Source organism: Solanum dulcamara, chromosome 8, assembly GCF_947179165.1.
Source record: "Solanum dulcamara chromosome 8, daSolDulc1.2, whole genome shotgun sequence".
NCBI classification, from domain to species: domain Eukaryota; kingdom Viridiplantae; phylum Streptophyta; class Magnoliopsida; order Solanales; family Solanaceae; genus Solanum; species Solanum dulcamara.
The window spans coordinates 77,390,807-77,409,666 of record NC_077244.1 but is presented as its reverse complement, the minus strand read 5'-3'; the positions used below and the strand labels follow the sequence as shown (position 1 = coordinate 77,409,666).

General features: G+C 28.8%; 1 protein-coding gene, 1 long non-coding RNA gene and 1 other non-coding gene across 3 annotated transcripts; 1 reads left to right on the top strand and 2 right to left on the bottom strand.

Moving 5' to 3' along the window:
* The first annotated feature begins 2,923 nt into the window (after positions 1-2,923).
* On the top strand, positions 2,924-3,005 carry TRNAS-CGA (transfer RNA serine (anticodon CGA)). The gene has a single exon. It is a non-coding gene; the product is annotated as a tRNA-Ser (tRNA).
* Positions 3,006-6,991: 3,986 nt separating this feature from the next.
* On the bottom strand, positions 6,992-10,537 carry LOC129901483 (uncharacterized). Its single transcript, XR_008769842.1, has 3 exons — positions 10,141-10,537; positions 8,554-8,589; positions 6,992-7,100 (listed from the first exon to the last, which is right to left on the bottom strand). It is a non-coding gene; the product is annotated as an uncharacterized LOC129901483 (long non-coding RNA).
* Positions 8,925-10,147, bottom strand: LOC129901482 (protein LIGHT-DEPENDENT SHORT HYPOCOTYLS 5). Its single transcript, XM_055976678.1, has one exon. It carries the CDS (start codon positions 9,770-9,772, stop codon positions 9,080-9,082), a length of 693 nt encoding a protein of 230 aa, XP_055832653.1. The 5' UTR covers positions 9,773-10,147; the 3' UTR covers positions 8,925-9,079.
* Positions 10,538-18,860: the final 8,323 nt, after the last annotated feature.

Genomic DNA, 18,860 nt, shown 5'->3' with positions numbered 1-18,860 from the left:
AGAATGTGTAGAAGAATTTCGTCATCACGTTTTTTTTTGTTTTCAACAAATCAGAATGTTGATATTTTTTTTCTTTTTTGTGTTGTCTATCTTTTTGTGATACACATAGGTTCAGATTTTTAATATATCTAGTTGTTTTTTCTTTCTAAAATTAATGTGTCATGCCTTCGTTTCAACATTATGATACATTATTTTTTTTATCATACACAATATATTATGTTCAAATATTAGTTTTGATACACAACCTTAATTTATTAAAACACAAATTAGTATCTATCATGTTCATAGTTATTTATTTGATACATAACTATTACAAATTTAGTTGTTTTTTATTACCAGATACATATATCTTAACTTATTCAACTAGAAGGTTATGTATCTGTAGACATTATCCAATATAATTATTGATATATAAACACTAATATTTTTATAACAATAGCAATTTGTATCATATTCATAGTTATGTATATGACACAACATTGATACACAGCATTGATTGAACAACTTGTTGATTTTTTTATTTTTTTTATTTTTGTTATTAATCTTTTTCTGATACATGTGAGTTCTGGACATGATACATAAATTTGAATTTATAATAAATGTATCTGATACATAACGACTACTAGTAATATATTTATTTTAAATATAACATCTTATGGGCAACAATTACCTATTTAAGGTATCTAGTAGAAATAATGTACTTAACAATTTAAACAATGTACATAAATAGTAATGTATCATGATAAATCTATCCATCTAGAAAATACGATGCAAATATAATGTATCATAATGTTGAAATGAAGGCATTATACATTAATTTAAGAAACAAAAACAATTAGATACATTAAAAATGTGAACCTCTATGTATCACAAAAGATGAACAACAAAAATCGACTTTCATCCATATGTATCAGCAATTTTTTAAGATGAAAAAACAAAAAAAAATACTTAAGTAATGGAAAAAAATTTACCTCTTGAATAACTTGAAATCATCAATTGAAAAGAGAAAATATTTAAAATTCAAAAATATATTAATGGATGTACCTGTGGAGAGATTTTTGGAGTGAAAAAGGAAGGAAATCATGAGTATGATATTTTGACTTGATGTATATGAAAAAGGGGATGATGGAAGCAAAATAAGAGATTTTTGATATTTTTTGAAACGGTAGGAAAAATAAGAAAATATGATTAAAAAGAGTGTGTAGTTAACTAATTTTTCCTATTTTTTTTTAAGTCGGTATATACATGTGTTATACTATATTGATTATACATTCATCGGATATTTTTAGTTTAATTGATTGTGTTAATTAGAGGTGGATTCCGAATTTAAATTTTGTGATTCAACTTTTAAGGTTCTTAGTATTGAACTCATTTATTTCTAAAATTATACATCCAGACCTAATAGTAATTGTAATTGCTAAATTCTGAATCCATTTTTGTCACGAGTCTCTTCACCTTTAATCAGATATTCTAATGGAGAAATTCATGGTAGAAATGTTGTTCCATTTAACGTGAATTCATTATGCCATTAAATTCCGGATACTAAAATGGTGAAATTAAAAAATGATAAAAAATAAATAGTTGAATATTCTATAAGGCAGTTTTCAAGAACCAAAAAAATTAAGATATGACGTAATTTTGTTTTATTGTTTGATAAATCATTTTTAGCTACTGGATTTGCATTTAGAGAATCAATGCATTCTTGAATTACCTGTGGAATTTCGTGCGAAAAGTTAATTAATAGCCCTAATCAAATTTTGAAATATTTTGCCTGTGAAAATATAGAGAAAAATCCGAAGATAACTTTGGCTAAGGTCCCTATACAAAAATGATGTTGTATAAGGCTATGCGTTGTCGTTGATGGCCAACCACTTCATGAATTAAGTTAATTTGCTCCACATTTCATATTTTTGCACTTCCAATTTTCATATGTAGTCAGGACTTTCTCTAAGGTATGCGAATAAAGTCTCACATTGATAGCTGAAAAGAAAAGTAAGCTACATATACAATGTAATGGTGTGAGACCTTTTAGAGAGAATAATATGAAATCTGATCTAAAGCAGATAATATTACATTATATTAAGACTATCTTTCAACCAGTTTAACCGAACAATTATGTTTGTTTCATTATTGCAGGATTATGAAAACTTCATAAGCTACATTTGTAAAGCTTACAAAGGAATTGCTGCTGTTCCAGCTTGCAATGCATCTGTCAATGTACTTCAGAAAGGTAGGAAAATTAAACCTTTTGGTTTCACAAAGAGAAGTAGTTCCAAGTTATCAACTCTAAGTTCAGCAATTTCATCATGGATGACTAAGTTAAGTGCATTATTATAAGTCTACATGTTGTTTTTTATCCTGCTATTTTGTAATATACTTTGTTCTGTAATATTGGAATTTTTTGAAAATTACACTTATAAGTTGTAATCAACTACCTACCATGTACAAGTCTGTGTAGAGCAGAAAAAAATAGTTGTTGTATTGAGTGGAAATATTAACTATGACCTTTGTACATTCATACATTTTGTCTAAAGAAAGGCCACCAATGTTTTTTGAGTCTTCATTTTAGTAAACTATATAGCCGGAATTCCGTTGGTATTGAATTCTCAAGTATCCATTATGTTGCAAACTTAGTATAAAAAAGAAGAAGGTGGAATATTCAAGCTCAAGATATGATAATAAGTGGACTAGTTCAAGTATCCATTACTTTAAAAATTTAAATTACTGAATCCGTTACTAGTCATATATGTAGCTATCATGTCCTTGGCAAACTAATTCATTCTGGAAACTAGTGAGATTGTCACAATAGGTAAAATAAGAGTCATATTTCGATGCTCAACAAAGTGTGATAATTGGATAGTGATTTAATTCACCAAAATTTTAAAACAAAATAAGATTAATTAGGAGTAACAGCTGCAAATTTGTCGATATGTCCGAGTGGTTAAGGAGACAGACTCGAAATCTGTTGGGCTTTGCCTGCGCAGGTTCGAATCCTGCTGTCGACGAACTTTTTTGGCAAGAAAATCATCACTGTGCCAAAGAGCGAAGGCGGCCATTCAGCCCCGCAAAGGCGATACAGTGAAAGACGCTGCGTACCACAATGTGGCCGGTGACTAAAACGATATGCCAAAGCAAGCAGGGGCGTATGCAAGTAGGGTCGCTGGATTCACGTGAAAATTGGGGGTACCTCTCTAAGTAAGATTTGAAATCTTATATTTATTTTGTTTTAATTTTCTTTTTAAAATTAGATAACACCTCTCTGAGTGGTTATTGATAGCTTTTTTGGTATAATATATATTAATTTTGGACCTATTAAAATTTTTTAGTGATAAAAATCTAAATGTCAAATCAATTAAATTTATATCTTAGATCCATGTTTTTCGTAATAGTGCACCATCATCTCAAAATCCTGGATACGCCTCTTTACGCAAGCCAACTTCACCTTCTAACGTGGTTAAAGACGTAACCTGAAAAACGGAACATCAAGAAGTTTGAAGATGGAGGTTATGCACCTAAAATTTTCGTGGACTCATTGCTTAAATGGACTTGTCATCTCATCTGCAAACAAGGCTACCTATTGGGCCGACAGCTGACTTTCTGTCCATACGTTCCCTTCCCATGGGAAACTATGTGCTTTTTCCATGGAAAAAAACTTTGAAATTTCTTAATTTTTTTTGTTATACATAGTGGGAAGGGAAGAGGAAATGATAACGGAGATATCAATAAAGTAAAAAAAAATTCAAGTAACCAACCAATTGAATTATTAAGATTCTCATTTAAAATATCCTTTTAGTACCTTCCATTACAACTTTTTTATGTTCCAAAGATATTTGATAATAATGTGGTGCCAAGTCAAATTTCATGGGACAAAATGGGAACAATCAACAAACTCTTCATCTTAAATGCTCAGGAATCCAATTAAATGAGAAGAATGGCCAAAGAGGCATAGATCGTCTGGTGAATAAAAATATGGTGCACATATATTGTCGGCGACCTTAGATACAGTCAGTCAAAATTTGCTCTCTTTATTCTTTTTCCCCATCCCTCAAATCTTCCTCCCCAACTTTTATCTTTTTGCATGGGACCAATTAGGTAGTACAAATTTATCTGCACTCAATATTCACCTCAAATCAAACTTACTGCTTCATATTTTGTGCGAAACTTTTTAAATTTTGAGATTCAAACAATTTTTTTTAATTTTAATTGTATATTCGAATATAGAATCAAAAAATAATTCATTTGACTCTAAAAATTTGAATATAGTTATATAAATTGAGACCAAGTAAACATTAATTATCATAGTTAAATCATATAAGAAGACAAAATATCTCCTAAATTAAATATAGTTTAGTGATGAAAGTGTTTGTGAAGATATATACATGTATCATGTATGTATTGATTTGCTGTATATATTTGATGCGGAGAAGTTTTTATCAAATCAATTATTGGGATGGATAGATTCCTCTATTTTTAATTGGAGTTTTTGAATTTTGAGTCTTAAAAATGAAATAATTATGATACAAAAGATTTTCTCCCTCTTTATTGGATCTTATGTGACGTTTAATCGACTAAATTTATCCAGACGTTAAAGTAAGTATCGAATAGCAAAAAATAATATTATTAAAATAAATTTATATTAGTGATTATATAATTTGATGATAAAGATATATGTAAAAACATACATATCATCTAGTATATTTTATTGATTTGGTACTAGTGTGTGTGACTAGATATTTTCCCCAACCTAGTAAAAGTAGCTAGTATGATAAGTTGCTTTCTTCTAGAAAGTAGGATCATAGCAATAATTAAAGATCACCCAAATTATATATGTAATCAATTAGATAACCTTTCATTTTTAAGATTCATCACGTACCCTACACTCCTGAATAGCAACAATACTCTTTTATTTTATTTGTCTTCCTTAAGCGTTGAGTCACATTATTAGAAAACAAAAGATCATAATGAATGTTTCCTAGGACAATTATTTTTAATTTGTTTGGTGTGATTGTCCTAATTAATTACAGCGGCGGAGCCACGATCAACGAAATGGGTTCAAGCGAATCTCTTTATTCTCTCAAATTTATTAAAGAAGAAGCAGGCTCATCCATTGCACCACATATTTTGATAGTACTATAGTGAATTTTTCAATACATATAACTTACAAGATTTAAGTTAAAACTACAAAATTTTATCGATCTGTATCATATACGGTATATATATTATATCCGTCTTCTCGGGCAAAACTTTTTGCATATATACTAACTTTTGAAACTTACAGGCCCGCGTACACTCTTTTCAGACCTCACTTATGGATTTACACTAAATGCATTGTTATTGTATATTTGCTTTCGAAACCCCTTGAAGTGGGAAAAATAGTTCAATTTTTTTAGCAAATTTCTGAATCCCCTTGTTAAATTTCAAATGAATTTTTCAGAGCTTAAAAGAGGATAATCTGATCAGTAGTTAATGTTTTTTGTTGGATCTTCTTTACTCTCTAATAATTCAAATGACAAAAATCAACAAACTCCGTCTTTCTGTGAATTTACTTATAAGTAGCAAATTTCTTTTGATCTCAAATTGATTTTTTAATTAATTTAAAATTTCGTACATATATATATTTCAAATTCTAAACAATGTGCTCTTGTTGTTTTGTTCTGTGTTGTCAATAACTTTTGAAAAAAGTACTTCGTATATAGACAATGCTTTCCTATAGTTTATAATATATGCATGTACTGCGCTCCATGCTCAATAAATATTGTCACGAGTGCCATGAATTTTTGGACAAAGACAAATAATTGTTCAGCTGCTTTTGGCTTTAACAAATATTACTGCTCTTTCATGTGTCATTTACATTCTCAATTGAACCTAATTTTTTTAAAAATCAGAGATCTTTTCGATTTGATCGCTAGATATAGAAAAAATTACGTTAGGCAATTGTTTTCTCTTTGAATTAATAAATTTTACGTAATGTGAATAAATAAATATTGGATACTTATTTGGGGTTAGATGAGAATAAAGTTGACAAATGGAGTAGTAAATTAAGAATAAGGAGAAAAGTTGAGCATTTTTCTGCTATGTATTATATCACTCCTGTCGATGCCACTATATGGTAAAAAGAAAGGCTGATTCTCTTTTTTCTCTCTCTATAGCTATATATTATTGTAAAGTCTGATGAGACATTTCTGCTGTAGAATAGAAGGGCTTCAAAATTCCATAATTTTTGGGAAATGGACAAATAATTGTGTACATGTATCTTTAATTATCATCACTCTTTCTGCCTAAGCCAAAAACTCAAGAAACCCTTAGGTTTAAGGTCAAGCCAAATTATATTCACAAACTACAATACACCATCCTCTGTCATACCTTCCAACATCAACAATAACAAAATACATGGTGTAATTGGGATATTCGTCCTCGAGCAAAATAGAAAATAAATTGGCATAGAGAAAATATCAATATGACATGTAAAATTTTTAGGGGTATCATATTTGATATATTGTTATTAACTTTCGGACTGAGACTCTCTCGCTCCTTTAAATGCAATTTCTGCGTTTGATGTTTTATATTGAATCTCCTTATTTAAAAATAGGGATAACTGAGAAGCCATTTTGCAGGGTAAACTCGCTCTACCCGTTGTAACTAGAATTCTGCTTCTATATATCTACCTCTTATCATAGAAAATAATGAAGTTGGGCGGAAGATACATTATATAAAGTTTTAAACTTACGAATATATATATATACCTAAGCAAGTTTTAATTTTTTTTTCACATCTATCCACTTTGGAATATCTTCAGTCATATGTGCAAGTAATTCAGACAAAAATAGCTAAATTTCAATTAAAAATAATTGAGTTTAACCACATATAATTAAAATTCAGATAAAACTGATTGAACTTTATATATATGCTGAAGTTTAAGTAAAAATGACTAAGATGTATCTGAACAACATAATAGGCATATATTTAACCATATTTCAATTCAAATCTCCAGATCAAGAGGTTGAGGTCTGAACTCCGACGGAGAATACGTGTCAAGGGTGTTTGATTTCATGCTCCTGAAGATAGGAATCAAACGTGAGCTGTCGTGTGTTCATACTCCGCTGCAGAATGGGGTGTCCGAAAGATAAATGTGACATAAAAACTTAAACTGCGCGCGTATTCAAATTGCTTAAAATTTAAATAAGATGGTGGAACACTTCAACGAATAATTTTAACCAAATAATGAACAGTCCTACTCGAATTCCTTATCAAAGGACGAATTATAACTGCAAGAAGAAAAGAAAATTTTCAAGAAATGAGGGAAGGTTTGCATAAATAAAGGAGAAAAGTCATGAGTAAATAATAAGTGTATTGTTGAGAAAAATAAAAGTCAGCTGGAAAAAAGGGAAATAGAAAAATGATATAAGGTGATCATTGGATTACATCAATCAGATTTGGATACATAAAATAATAAAACATAATTCTAATAATTATAATATATATGGGAAATAAATAATCAAGAATATTATTGCGTACGTAGACCTCGCAGAGGAGGAAGAGGAAACTTTTGTTTGTTAGTATAATTGATGTTATTTTTTAAACAAAGATATAGTAATTAAAACCCAATGAATAGATTTCAACAATAAAATAATTAATGGATTTGAACAATAATTACTTCAATAATAAAATAATGAATAGAATGGAAGCATCATCAGTTGGCTGAGGGTCCTTTTCGCACTAAAGAAGGTAGTGCCTTCTCCTGTTTTTTTTTTATATTTTTTATTTTTTTAAAAAATATTATATAACACAATTATATTGTAGTTTTATTATTATTATATTTTAGCTAATTATTCAAGGATGCCCTTATATTGTTCTTTTATGATTGCTGTTGATATCACACAATAAAACCTTTTTTACGTCCCATTCTACCCAAGAAAATCTCAAGAACAGAAAGTATTATTTTAAAATCTGGTTTTTATTTTTTATTCCTTCTTTGATCTTTTTTTTTTCCTGGGGTAAACGGAATATACACATATTGATGTTATGATGCAAATAGCGGTTGAAATTTGAAATGAAACTCGAGATAAGGTATATATATAATTTAAATTCTTTCTGATCACGGCAAAAAATCATATATAAAGGGTGTTATATATCCTACACTGCTTCATATTTTTTTTCAAAAGAATGTATGTATACTCCGAGACAATACAATTTGAAACTAGTACAAACAGTGCTAAAGCTTGTAACATACCTACCAAAACTCCATAATAGCTGAATTGTGATAATAGGTCGATATCTAATCCTTGAACAAAATCTTGTATAGAGTGAGCATTAATTTTCACCATCAATGAATTTTTTTTTATAAATTACCCATAAGATAATTATATAAATCTCTAAAATAACTAGTATTACTCAATGATAACTTGATAAAAATGGAGTACGTACTACTTATCCTAAGTTACTAGTTTACTGATAAATGTAAAAAAAAATTAATTCAACTATCAATATAGATCCACATAAGAGTTAAAAATCCAGATAGGGTAACAAAATCTTGATGGTAAAAGGAGGAGGCACCTGAAACGGCAAAAAGTCTGACGTTATATTTGTATGCTGCAGTTTAAAGACACACACACGTGAGGATATACAGTAAATTTCCATTTTCATACAAGGTAAAAATGGGGGACCATGTATATATAATATATATATATATCAGATCAATTTTGAACTACTCACTCATTCTTATTGGTAAAATTGGGAAAATTAAAACATGCTTAATGTTGTCTAAATGCAAGATTAATTCAAATTTGAGCAAGCTTTTGCACACCTCAACTAATTTTATGTGGCATCTATCATCTTCTACCAGCAAGAGATTCCAAATAATTATGCCCACTAAACCTAGTGAAATCTCATATGCAATATATATATAAAGAGAAATATTCTTACCGTCATGAGTGATAATTCAACTGTCACTAAAAATATCTCAAACAAATGTGATCAGTTAAATTTGAATTTGCGTCACATTAGGTTTAGGTAATTCACAATTACTAACTAAACTAAGAATCGAAAATGAATCCTGGAAAAATAATAAGTATATTTTATACTATACTGTTGTATTAGGAGCAGTAGGTGGCTGACCAATAGCACCATCGCCACCACTTCCATCACCACCACCACCACTGGCATTTCCGCCACCACTACCTCCTCCTCCTACTGCGATAACACCGCTGTCAACTGTCGTTACCGAACTTGATGTACTCGGCCGTTTGCGTTTCTTCTTTTCATAAGGAATTCCTCTTGCTTTTGCTTGACTTTCTCTAACTTCCCTTAAATATATTCTAACAGCTTTAGCACCAAATGGATTTGATTCAGGTTTTCCCCCATTTTCTTCATAAGCAGCTCTTAGCCTACCAATTAGTGCATCAAGGCTACCCCAAGCCTGTTTCAATGGACACGCACAAGGTGCTGGTGGATTCGGGTGCCCGAAATACGGGCATCCGGTCACGTGTACTTTTGTTTTCCCGAATTGATCGAGGTACTTAAGGAACTCGATCACGTGAGCTCCGCTGCAACGAGCTAGGGTTAACGGCGGCTTGTGGTTCTTTAAATACTGTAAGAAAGTGTTCCAATCTCGACGTTTTTGTGACTCGTAACGGCTTGGTGGTGCTGTAGACGCCGTTGTTGTTGACCGTCCACCCTCTATGGCGGCCCTTGCTGATGATGTACCTTCTCCTCCTCCTTCACTGCTACCGACAATGTTTGGGTCGGATTCTTCAACTCTAGATGTTGAATCCATAAAATGCCAGAATTTATGAGAGATGACGATTCTAGTTTTACGGAGGATTTAATTTGAATCCAACCTGTAATCGCGTCGATCCAATTATAAACTCCACTGACTAGTGCTTTTAAAGACCCAAATTGTAAGGATGGGAGCTTTACATCCTCGTCTGAAGTTAGCTAAGAGAGAAACTGTGATGAAAATCGTCTTGCAACAATACTAGTTTTAGCTAGTACTGAATATTAGATAGACAATCGATGATATCATAAGATAGTTTTTGCTTGTGTAACTCAAACCCAGATAGTCACAATCACTCAAAATTGTTATACTAGGAACACATTCAAATCCAAATTAAATCAAGTCAAAAAGCAAAAAGAAAGCCTTACTCAGCAAGGCAAAAAGTGATTTCAAGGCAATTGTAATTTCCCTCTCTTGATATAGTTTGGTTCTACAATTTCAAGCAAATCTTCGAGAAAACGATATAGTGAAATAATCGATGAAGCTCAATTACTTCGGATTTACGGAGAAAGAACAAGTTGAAGGATTCCAAAGTTAGATAGATGATGATGCGACACTGAATGTGTAAGAGTTTGAAGTGATGATGAGACTGTTGTTCGATGAATTGAGAGAAATGAAAGAGAGAGAAACTATACAGTAATAATAGAAGAAGAAAGAGTGAACGAAAAAGAAAATAGGAGGTACTATTGAGGGGGATGGTGGGGCCTGTGGGGTTTCTATTCACACCACCACGGCCCCACCACTCCTCTAGTGTTTCATTATCTTGTCTTCTATTAGTATCATCAAATGTATTATGCCCCCACTCACTTTGACCCAAGGGAACGTACCCTTCATCCAAACCACACGATTTTACCTTTCTAATTTAGCACTCTGTTTATTTTAATTTATTTGTTTGACTCGATAAAGAAATTTTAAAAGAAATAATTTTATGAGTTTTTTAGAAAAATATATTTTAGTGGAGTTTTCATAAATAGCTTAGTCCTAAAATTTAATATGTCTAAATAATTATAGTTTAGATAATTACATTCCGTAACTATAGCTATAACAATTATTTGTATAATTCGCATATCCGTTTGTATAATTAGATGACAAAATACAAACAGGGTAAGTATATATATAAATTTTGTATTTATACATTTTAAGAATTTTTCAAAACTTATACAAATCAACTATATCAATATTATAATTATATACATTCTAGGGTAAATATATATAAATTTTGAATTTATTTAGTTAGGAAATTCTAAATTTATACAAATAAATTCTGAATTTATACAATTGGGAGCTTAATCATACAAATTCTGAATAACTATAGCTATGTATATTAATTACTGGAAAAGGTTAGTGGCGAGTAGGAATTATCTTAAATTATAGCTATGTATATTAATAACGGAAAAGATTAGTGACGAGTAGGAATTAACTTAAATTATAACTATGTATATTAATTAATTGATATATGCTTGCTGGTCCGTATCATTTTCCCTATATTTTATGTATTTGTATTAAAATATATTTTATTCTTGTGTGAAAAATTATCAGATCAAAATAATAATTTTTTAAAAAAATAAACTAAAAAAACGATAAACAAAATTAAAATAGAGAGAGTATGCAACAAGGAGAAAGAGTAATTTTCACAAGAAAGTGTGCATTATTAATACAATAACGTGTGATTTGAGAACAACTCTATTTATACAATTCGACATACTAACGCAATGTTTGTTTTTGGGTAAACCTCATCATAATTATATATTAATTATGCATAATTTACGCTGAGAATCTACATCACCCCGTTCCCCCACAAATTATTTTATTTTATAATTTTTTGAAACTTGTGGTCAATGTATTATAACATATGTGTAGTAACAAAACTTCTCATTAATGGTAGAATAAGAAATGTAAAGTTTGTTTTTTAAATTCAGAAATATATGTATCATCATTCTTCTTAGTACGAACGAAACAGGAAATTATATCATATAAAATGATACAAAAAATATGTAGAGGTAGAGGAGTAATATATTATAACATATGTCTAGCAATAAAACTTCTCATTAAAGATAGAATAAGGAATGTAAAGTTAATTATTTCTAAATTCAAAAGTATATGTATCATCATTTTTTTTAGTACGAACTAAAAAACGAGACAATACTATATAAAATGATACAAAAAAATATATATGTAGATCAGAGTAGCATTGTTTTAATTTAAACCTACTTCAGAAGGAACAAATTAAATCTAGCAGATTTACAATTTTTAAAATTTTTTTTAATAATTATCCACACCTACTGAATCAATTAATTTGAATTGGCATCATGTAGGATTCAATGAAAGTAAAACACTCTCGATCAAAATTTATTTTTATTTTCAGAACTCGAAGTCAATCTCTGGTTAGAGTACCAAAACTGTTGGTGTTAAAAAAAAGTTGATTCTATGAAATCACACTTATAAAAATAATTTCTTGCATAGCAAAGTGATAGTATTAGATCGATCATAAAGGCCTTTCAGAATTATAAATTCTTATGAAAATCTGTTACTACATCTATGTAGTGGACAGGTATAATCTAAAGTCAAAAGTCCCAAATAATACTCTTCATAATGAAAGGAGTTCATGTTGTTGTTGTTTTACAATTTTTTTGTAAATTATCGTCGGAGGAGGAGATTATAAAAGTAATACTATTTATTTATATTGATAGATATAAACTTAAAAGACCCTATTAGTTGCACGATCATTGCATTTTCACTTTTCGGTTTTGTGTAAAACTGATTAATCATCATTACCTTATACTAATTGCTAGATATATTTTAATTTGCTATGCATACATTTTTTCCTTTTCAATTTATGTGTTTAACTTGATAAAAAAAAAATAAAAAATAAACACTTTTCAAATTGTGGTTCAAAAAGAATACCATCTTTCTTAAATTAGTCTCTTAGTACCAATTCCGTATTTTCTCATTCTTCAATTTCCATTTTCTTTCTTTTTCACTGGATCCTTATTTGATAACTATTTAATGGCACTATTCTACTTTGTTCTTATTGGATCAAACTTAACACTTTATTGTCAATACAAGTCAAATAAAAGTAAGCACTAAAATGACTTTAACAAAGTCAATTTAGTAAACATAATAAAGTTTTTTGTATTTTTAAAATTCATGTATGATCAAATGGTATCATATAAATTGAGACGGAAGAAATAATATATAGAAAAAGGTCATATTTGTCCTTATACTCCCACAAATTAGTCGTATTTGTCCTTTATTATATTTTTTTTCAACATATTTGCTCTTTCCATCCAATTTTAGGGTCATATTTACCCTTGTACTATCAAAAAGGGTCATATTTGTCAATACGATGTTAAATTCTCATGTCATCAATATGTTTTGCCTTCTACTCTAAGAAAGGATCATATTTACCCCTACAACATCAAATTCACATTTTTCATCTTAATTTTCTTATGTGATTTATGGGACATATTTTAGCCCATCTTAAATCTATTAGCCCATTTATTGAGGGAAAAAAAATACTAGCTCATTTATTAAATAAATTAGTAAATTAATTGGAAAAAAATATGTCCCGAAGGATCCACATAGAAAAATTAAGGTGAGATATGAGGATTTAACGGGATAGAAATAAATATTGTTTTCAGAGCATAAGAGTAAATATGATCCTAAAATTGAATAAAATGGACAAATATGTTGAGGATATGAGGATTTAGTATCATAGAGGTAAATATAAGCCTTTTTGAGTGTAGAAAGGCAAATATATCCCTTTTCGAGTGTACAGAATGAATATATTGATGACACGCGGATTTGACATTATAGAGGTAAATACGATCCTTTGTGAAAAACAGATATAAGCCTTTTCCGTAATATATAAGAAACAACTGTGAATAGGGAGAATTTTAGTAGCTTTGTTAGTTGACAATTTGAATTCTTACCTTACTGATGAGGGTTTGATTTCTCACATTGTAATCTCCTCTTCATTTTTCGTTCTCCATCCCATTTTTTTTATTTGAAAAAAATTTATGAAGAATTAATTTTGTGTATTTAATGTTTACTGCATATTTGTTTCATATTATTTGATCACTTACTAAATTAAGATATAATTAATTATTTTTTTCTCACTTTACCCCTACAATTAATATGCTTTGAAAGTTTAAATAAATTTTAAAAATCCAAAAACTTTTTTTTTTCAAAAGGCTAATTAATATAAGCAAAAGATAAAATAATAAAATTAAATAATCTATAAATAATTTTTTAATTATCCTATAAAATATAAAGTGTCCTTATAATATGGAACGGAAGTAAATGATTTTCACACAATCACGAGTGTGGTCGTGTGTGGTGCACGTAGAATTGCTAAATGGCATCTTGAATTGGTCAAGGGAGTGGGCCCATCGTACGAACTTCACTTTGCAGTGAGATTCCAAATGTCAGAAATACCGACGAAGTTATTTCCAATCGTGGCCTAAATGATTTTTACCAAAAACGAAATTTATTATTAAAAATACATCCAGTGTAACTGATTAGGGAAAAAAAAAATAATGTTTACGTAATATTATTTCTATTTTATGAAGATAGAAAAATATTTTAAATGAATATTTGTTTCAAGTAAAATATATCAGAATAATATATATAAAAAATATAATAGTAAAGAAGTTATATCGAAAATAAGAGAAAAAAAATAATAACATCTAACAATAATAAATAATACGATAAACAAAGACAAAAATATGTAATAATAATAAAAAATTTAAAAAAGTAAAATAATAGTACTAACAACACTGGTAAGAAAAACTAGATTATGTTTGATTACTCATTAACAATCTACGCTAATATTTGGCCTCCACATCCTTCTCTCTAAAGTCATTTCCTTGGGTAAGCTCTTGTCTAATCTCACTCCTCAATGCTTCTTCGATCTATCTTTACCTCTTCTCAGACCGATCATAGCCAACCTCTCACACTTCCTCACTGAGATATTTGCGCACCTTTTCTTTACATGTCCAAAACATCTCATTGTCTTTTTCATATTTTTCACAGTAGAAATTATTCTAGCATTACCCCGAAAATCTTCATTCTCGTCTTATTCCGAATATCTTCATTTCTAATATTATTGTTTGCAATAAATTTTAAAGTAATAATAAATAAATTGCAATCACAAAAAAAATAGAGAAACAAGAATATTTCATTTATAAATAGTGCGGGTAAAATTTTGTTCCTCCCTTAATTCTTCTCTCTGGATTTTTTTCTTGATTCGATAGTAGTGGTATATTTCTCAAATTAGGATGATTTGGATTTGATCTCTATTGTGATTCGAGGGCCGTTAGTGGCGTACTTCTCGAACTAGCTAGAATGATTTGAACTTGATCTCATGAAAGGATTGTGGATCTTGTTGAAGTGTTTAATTATCAAGAAGAACTTAACATACTTTGACCTCTTTATGAATATTTCATGAATTTGTGAAATTTTTAAGATACCTTTTCAAGAGAATATAATATCTTTTAAATAGACATAAATTAAGATTTAGGGTAGACTAGACTCCAAGAAACCCTAAAAAAATTAGATCTCGTCTCGTAGAATCCTACACCATTACATTTTTGTACCAACTATACCTTGAATAAAATTATAAACAAAAGAAGTAGACATTATATTTTGCTAGATACGCTAAAAATCACCAATATGAATTGTGATAAAATATTAATTAAGATCCTTTTATTCTTAACAAATATTGTTGCGAGTGTCAAAATAAAAAAAAATATCTTCTTAAAGTGTCAGTTCTTTAAATAAATCATGCAATAAAATTAGCCGACTCCCAATACGAGTACTAAAAAAAACAAAGGATGGGTTGGGGAGGGCTTGACGGTGGGAGTTATTGCCAAAATGTGGAAAATGAGGCATCTCGTGTGACTCCATTTAATTGCATCCCTTTGTTTTTTTCCCCTTTGGTCCATTCCTTTGAAATTCACACGAAATTTGTCCTCCTTATTTTCAAAATTTAAGAAAATGACATGACAAAAGAGTGCAACATTTCAAAAACGACAAAATTAGAAACTTTTAATTGATCAAGCATCGAATTTAATTTCTTTTGTGATGAAATATTTGTATAGATAAGAGTTGTTTCACTCTCTTCATCTGTATCAAATTAATTGTCATACTTTGCTCGTCAAAATTCAATCGACTAATTTTCAAAACAAAATTGAATTAGATCAATACAATAATTTACGTTAATATTTATATATCCAAGAAAAAAGTATATAAAAAGTATAATAAGTTATATTTTTTCTTATGTCAATATGATGAAAAAATATATTTTAAAATATTAATCAAAGTTAACTTATTTTGACTCTCAAAAAATAAAATGTAATAACTAATTTAGAAGAAAGAAAGTACATGTTAAGCTTACATTAATATTAAACAATTTAGAGTTGCTTTACATTAATATTATCGATTTCTTTTTATCAAGTTATCAATTAATGCTCATTATAATAACTTACATGTAGTTATAGTTATTTAGTTATTGTATGAGTGATTTAATTAGTGTGATTATGTAACTTAACCTTTATACCATTTGGAAGAAGGTTTTGCTATGAACATGTTTACTTCAATATTCAAGCATTGTGCGTTCTATATATGGAAGATCTGTGATCCTGCTTATATTAAGACTTTTTGAAATTCGCCTCGTAAGATCTAAATTGAAGGAAATAAATTAAGAAAAAAGGATCAAAAATGTCCTTAAATTATTTGAAATAAACAAAAATGTCATTCATTTATAGTTTGGTCTAAAAATGCCTTTACCGTCAATAATATGGTCCAGAAATGTCCTTTTGTTATTTAATGGGTCAAAATGCCATTTTTCAAATAAATATATTATTTATTTTCTTTTTGAACACATTTTTTTTCCTAATAATATTTCTTTTATTAGCAAACGTTTATTCTACTTCAATTAGAATTTTTTTATATATTATTTTATTATAATTATTTTCTATCATTATTTGAATAAAAATTAATGATAGATTTAGTATGATCTTATATATATGATATATATTATCCGTTAAAACTTAGAGTACATGAAATTATTTTATTTTAATTGATAAAATGAAATTACGAAGAACAAAATAATTTCCTACATTTTACTACTTAAAAGTGGTTTTAAAAAAAAGAAAACAAGAATAAAGTTCCTTAAAAGTAATATTTTCATAAAGAACAAGATTTATTTATTTTTTAAAAAATATATTTATTCGGAAAAGGGCATTTTGACCCATTTTATAACAATATGAGCATTTTTAATCCATTAAATAACAATAGGGGCATTTTAAAACCAAAATATACAGCAAAAACATTTTTTGACCAAACTATAAACGGAGAAGCATTTTTATTCATTTCAAAATAATTTAAGAACATTTTTTACCCTTTTCACATGAATTAAACAAGTATAATCGTACATCTCTTATTGAAATTTACCATTAAACCTAATAAAATATTTATTTATATTATCGGTATATATAACTTTTTCTAAACGATGTGGGAGATACACAAGATAAGCTCCTTGGATTTATATGAAGTCAAAATAATAGTGACTTCATCATACAGCATCTTGGAAAATTTCCCTCCTACAAAAACTGTCTTCGTATATTTTATTTTGCCTAAAAGAAAAAGGTATCCGATGCTTCATCCCATTAATATAAATTCTCATTAACTTTACAATGTGTACAAAAAAAGTCAATTTAATTCCAAACCCCACAATTTCCTTAAATTAATAATTTTGGAAAAGATTTAACCGCCTTTCATTATCATTTATGCCTTCACACTAAAAGGATTCCTTTTAATCATATATCTCATCAAGAAATCAAAGATATGTTTTGAAAATGAAAGCTCTCATAGGGTATATCCTATAAGCAGCCAACTCTAAGATGGATGATAGAGTACAATTATTTAAAGTCATTATTTTTTAAAATAAAAAATAGGTACCATTTTCAAGGAAAAGAAGAAGAATTTCAAGAATGACATTAGAGAAAATTGATGATGATGATGATGATGATTGAAAATTACATTATGAGATTTCTTAGAATTAAACTATAGTTAGTGATAAAGAAAGATATAATTTTCCAGTATACTCAATCGACTAGGGGCCTACCGTTGATGATATTAAAATATATTGTCTAGTAAGGAGTTCAAAGTTTTTGTATTCGGAAATTTATTGCTTTTATTTTACATTTAAGAGAATTAGCATCCAAAATAGTGTTAATTTAAGAGAATTTGCATAGGCAAAAGGTAAAATGATTAAGTGAAACTCGTGATATTAATATCTGAATTAAAAACTTTTTAATTACTAAATGATTTGTATATGTAAAGAGAAAATGCATACATGTCGCATCAAAGAGGTGTGAAAGGTTAGCTAGGGTAGAGATAGAGATAATCGAAGAAGTATTGGAGAGAGATGATTAAACTGAGACATGACTCTACATAAGAAGATATGGAGGTCGAAGATTAAAGTAAAAGGTCATTAGATAATAGAGCGTTGTCTAATTCTCCTTATGATCAGTATTATTAGTATTATTCTCCTACTATTTAATTATTCTTCGATTTTTTATTACTTTTTACTGATTTTAATATGCTTTATTTGAGCCAATGAATTTTTTGAAAACAATCTCTCAGTCTTCATAAGATAGAAACACGCTCTACTTATGGAATTACTCTGGGTATATTATTATTGTAATAATATAGTTACTGTTTTTTACTTGATTTATAAAGTGTTGATAAGAGGATATGAATAGGACAATATAGGAGAAGAAGTGTATACGAATGAAATTGGTCTATTTATTACTCCCCTTCAACCATCCATGTCTGTGTTCCCATTTGGATGTTGGGTCTATTTCCAGCTGATAGTGATCCAAATCTCGTGAAAGCTAGCAATGCCTTATACTACATAAGTATTTAAGTTACATAATAAAAAAATAGTCAGTGCACTATGCTTTCATTACGTGCGAAATCTAAAAAAAAAAAAAGACCACAAGAATTTATTCTACGCAGCTTTATCTTCTATTTGTGCAAAAACCTATTTTAACAAACTCAACTCTTGTGACCTCCTGATTAC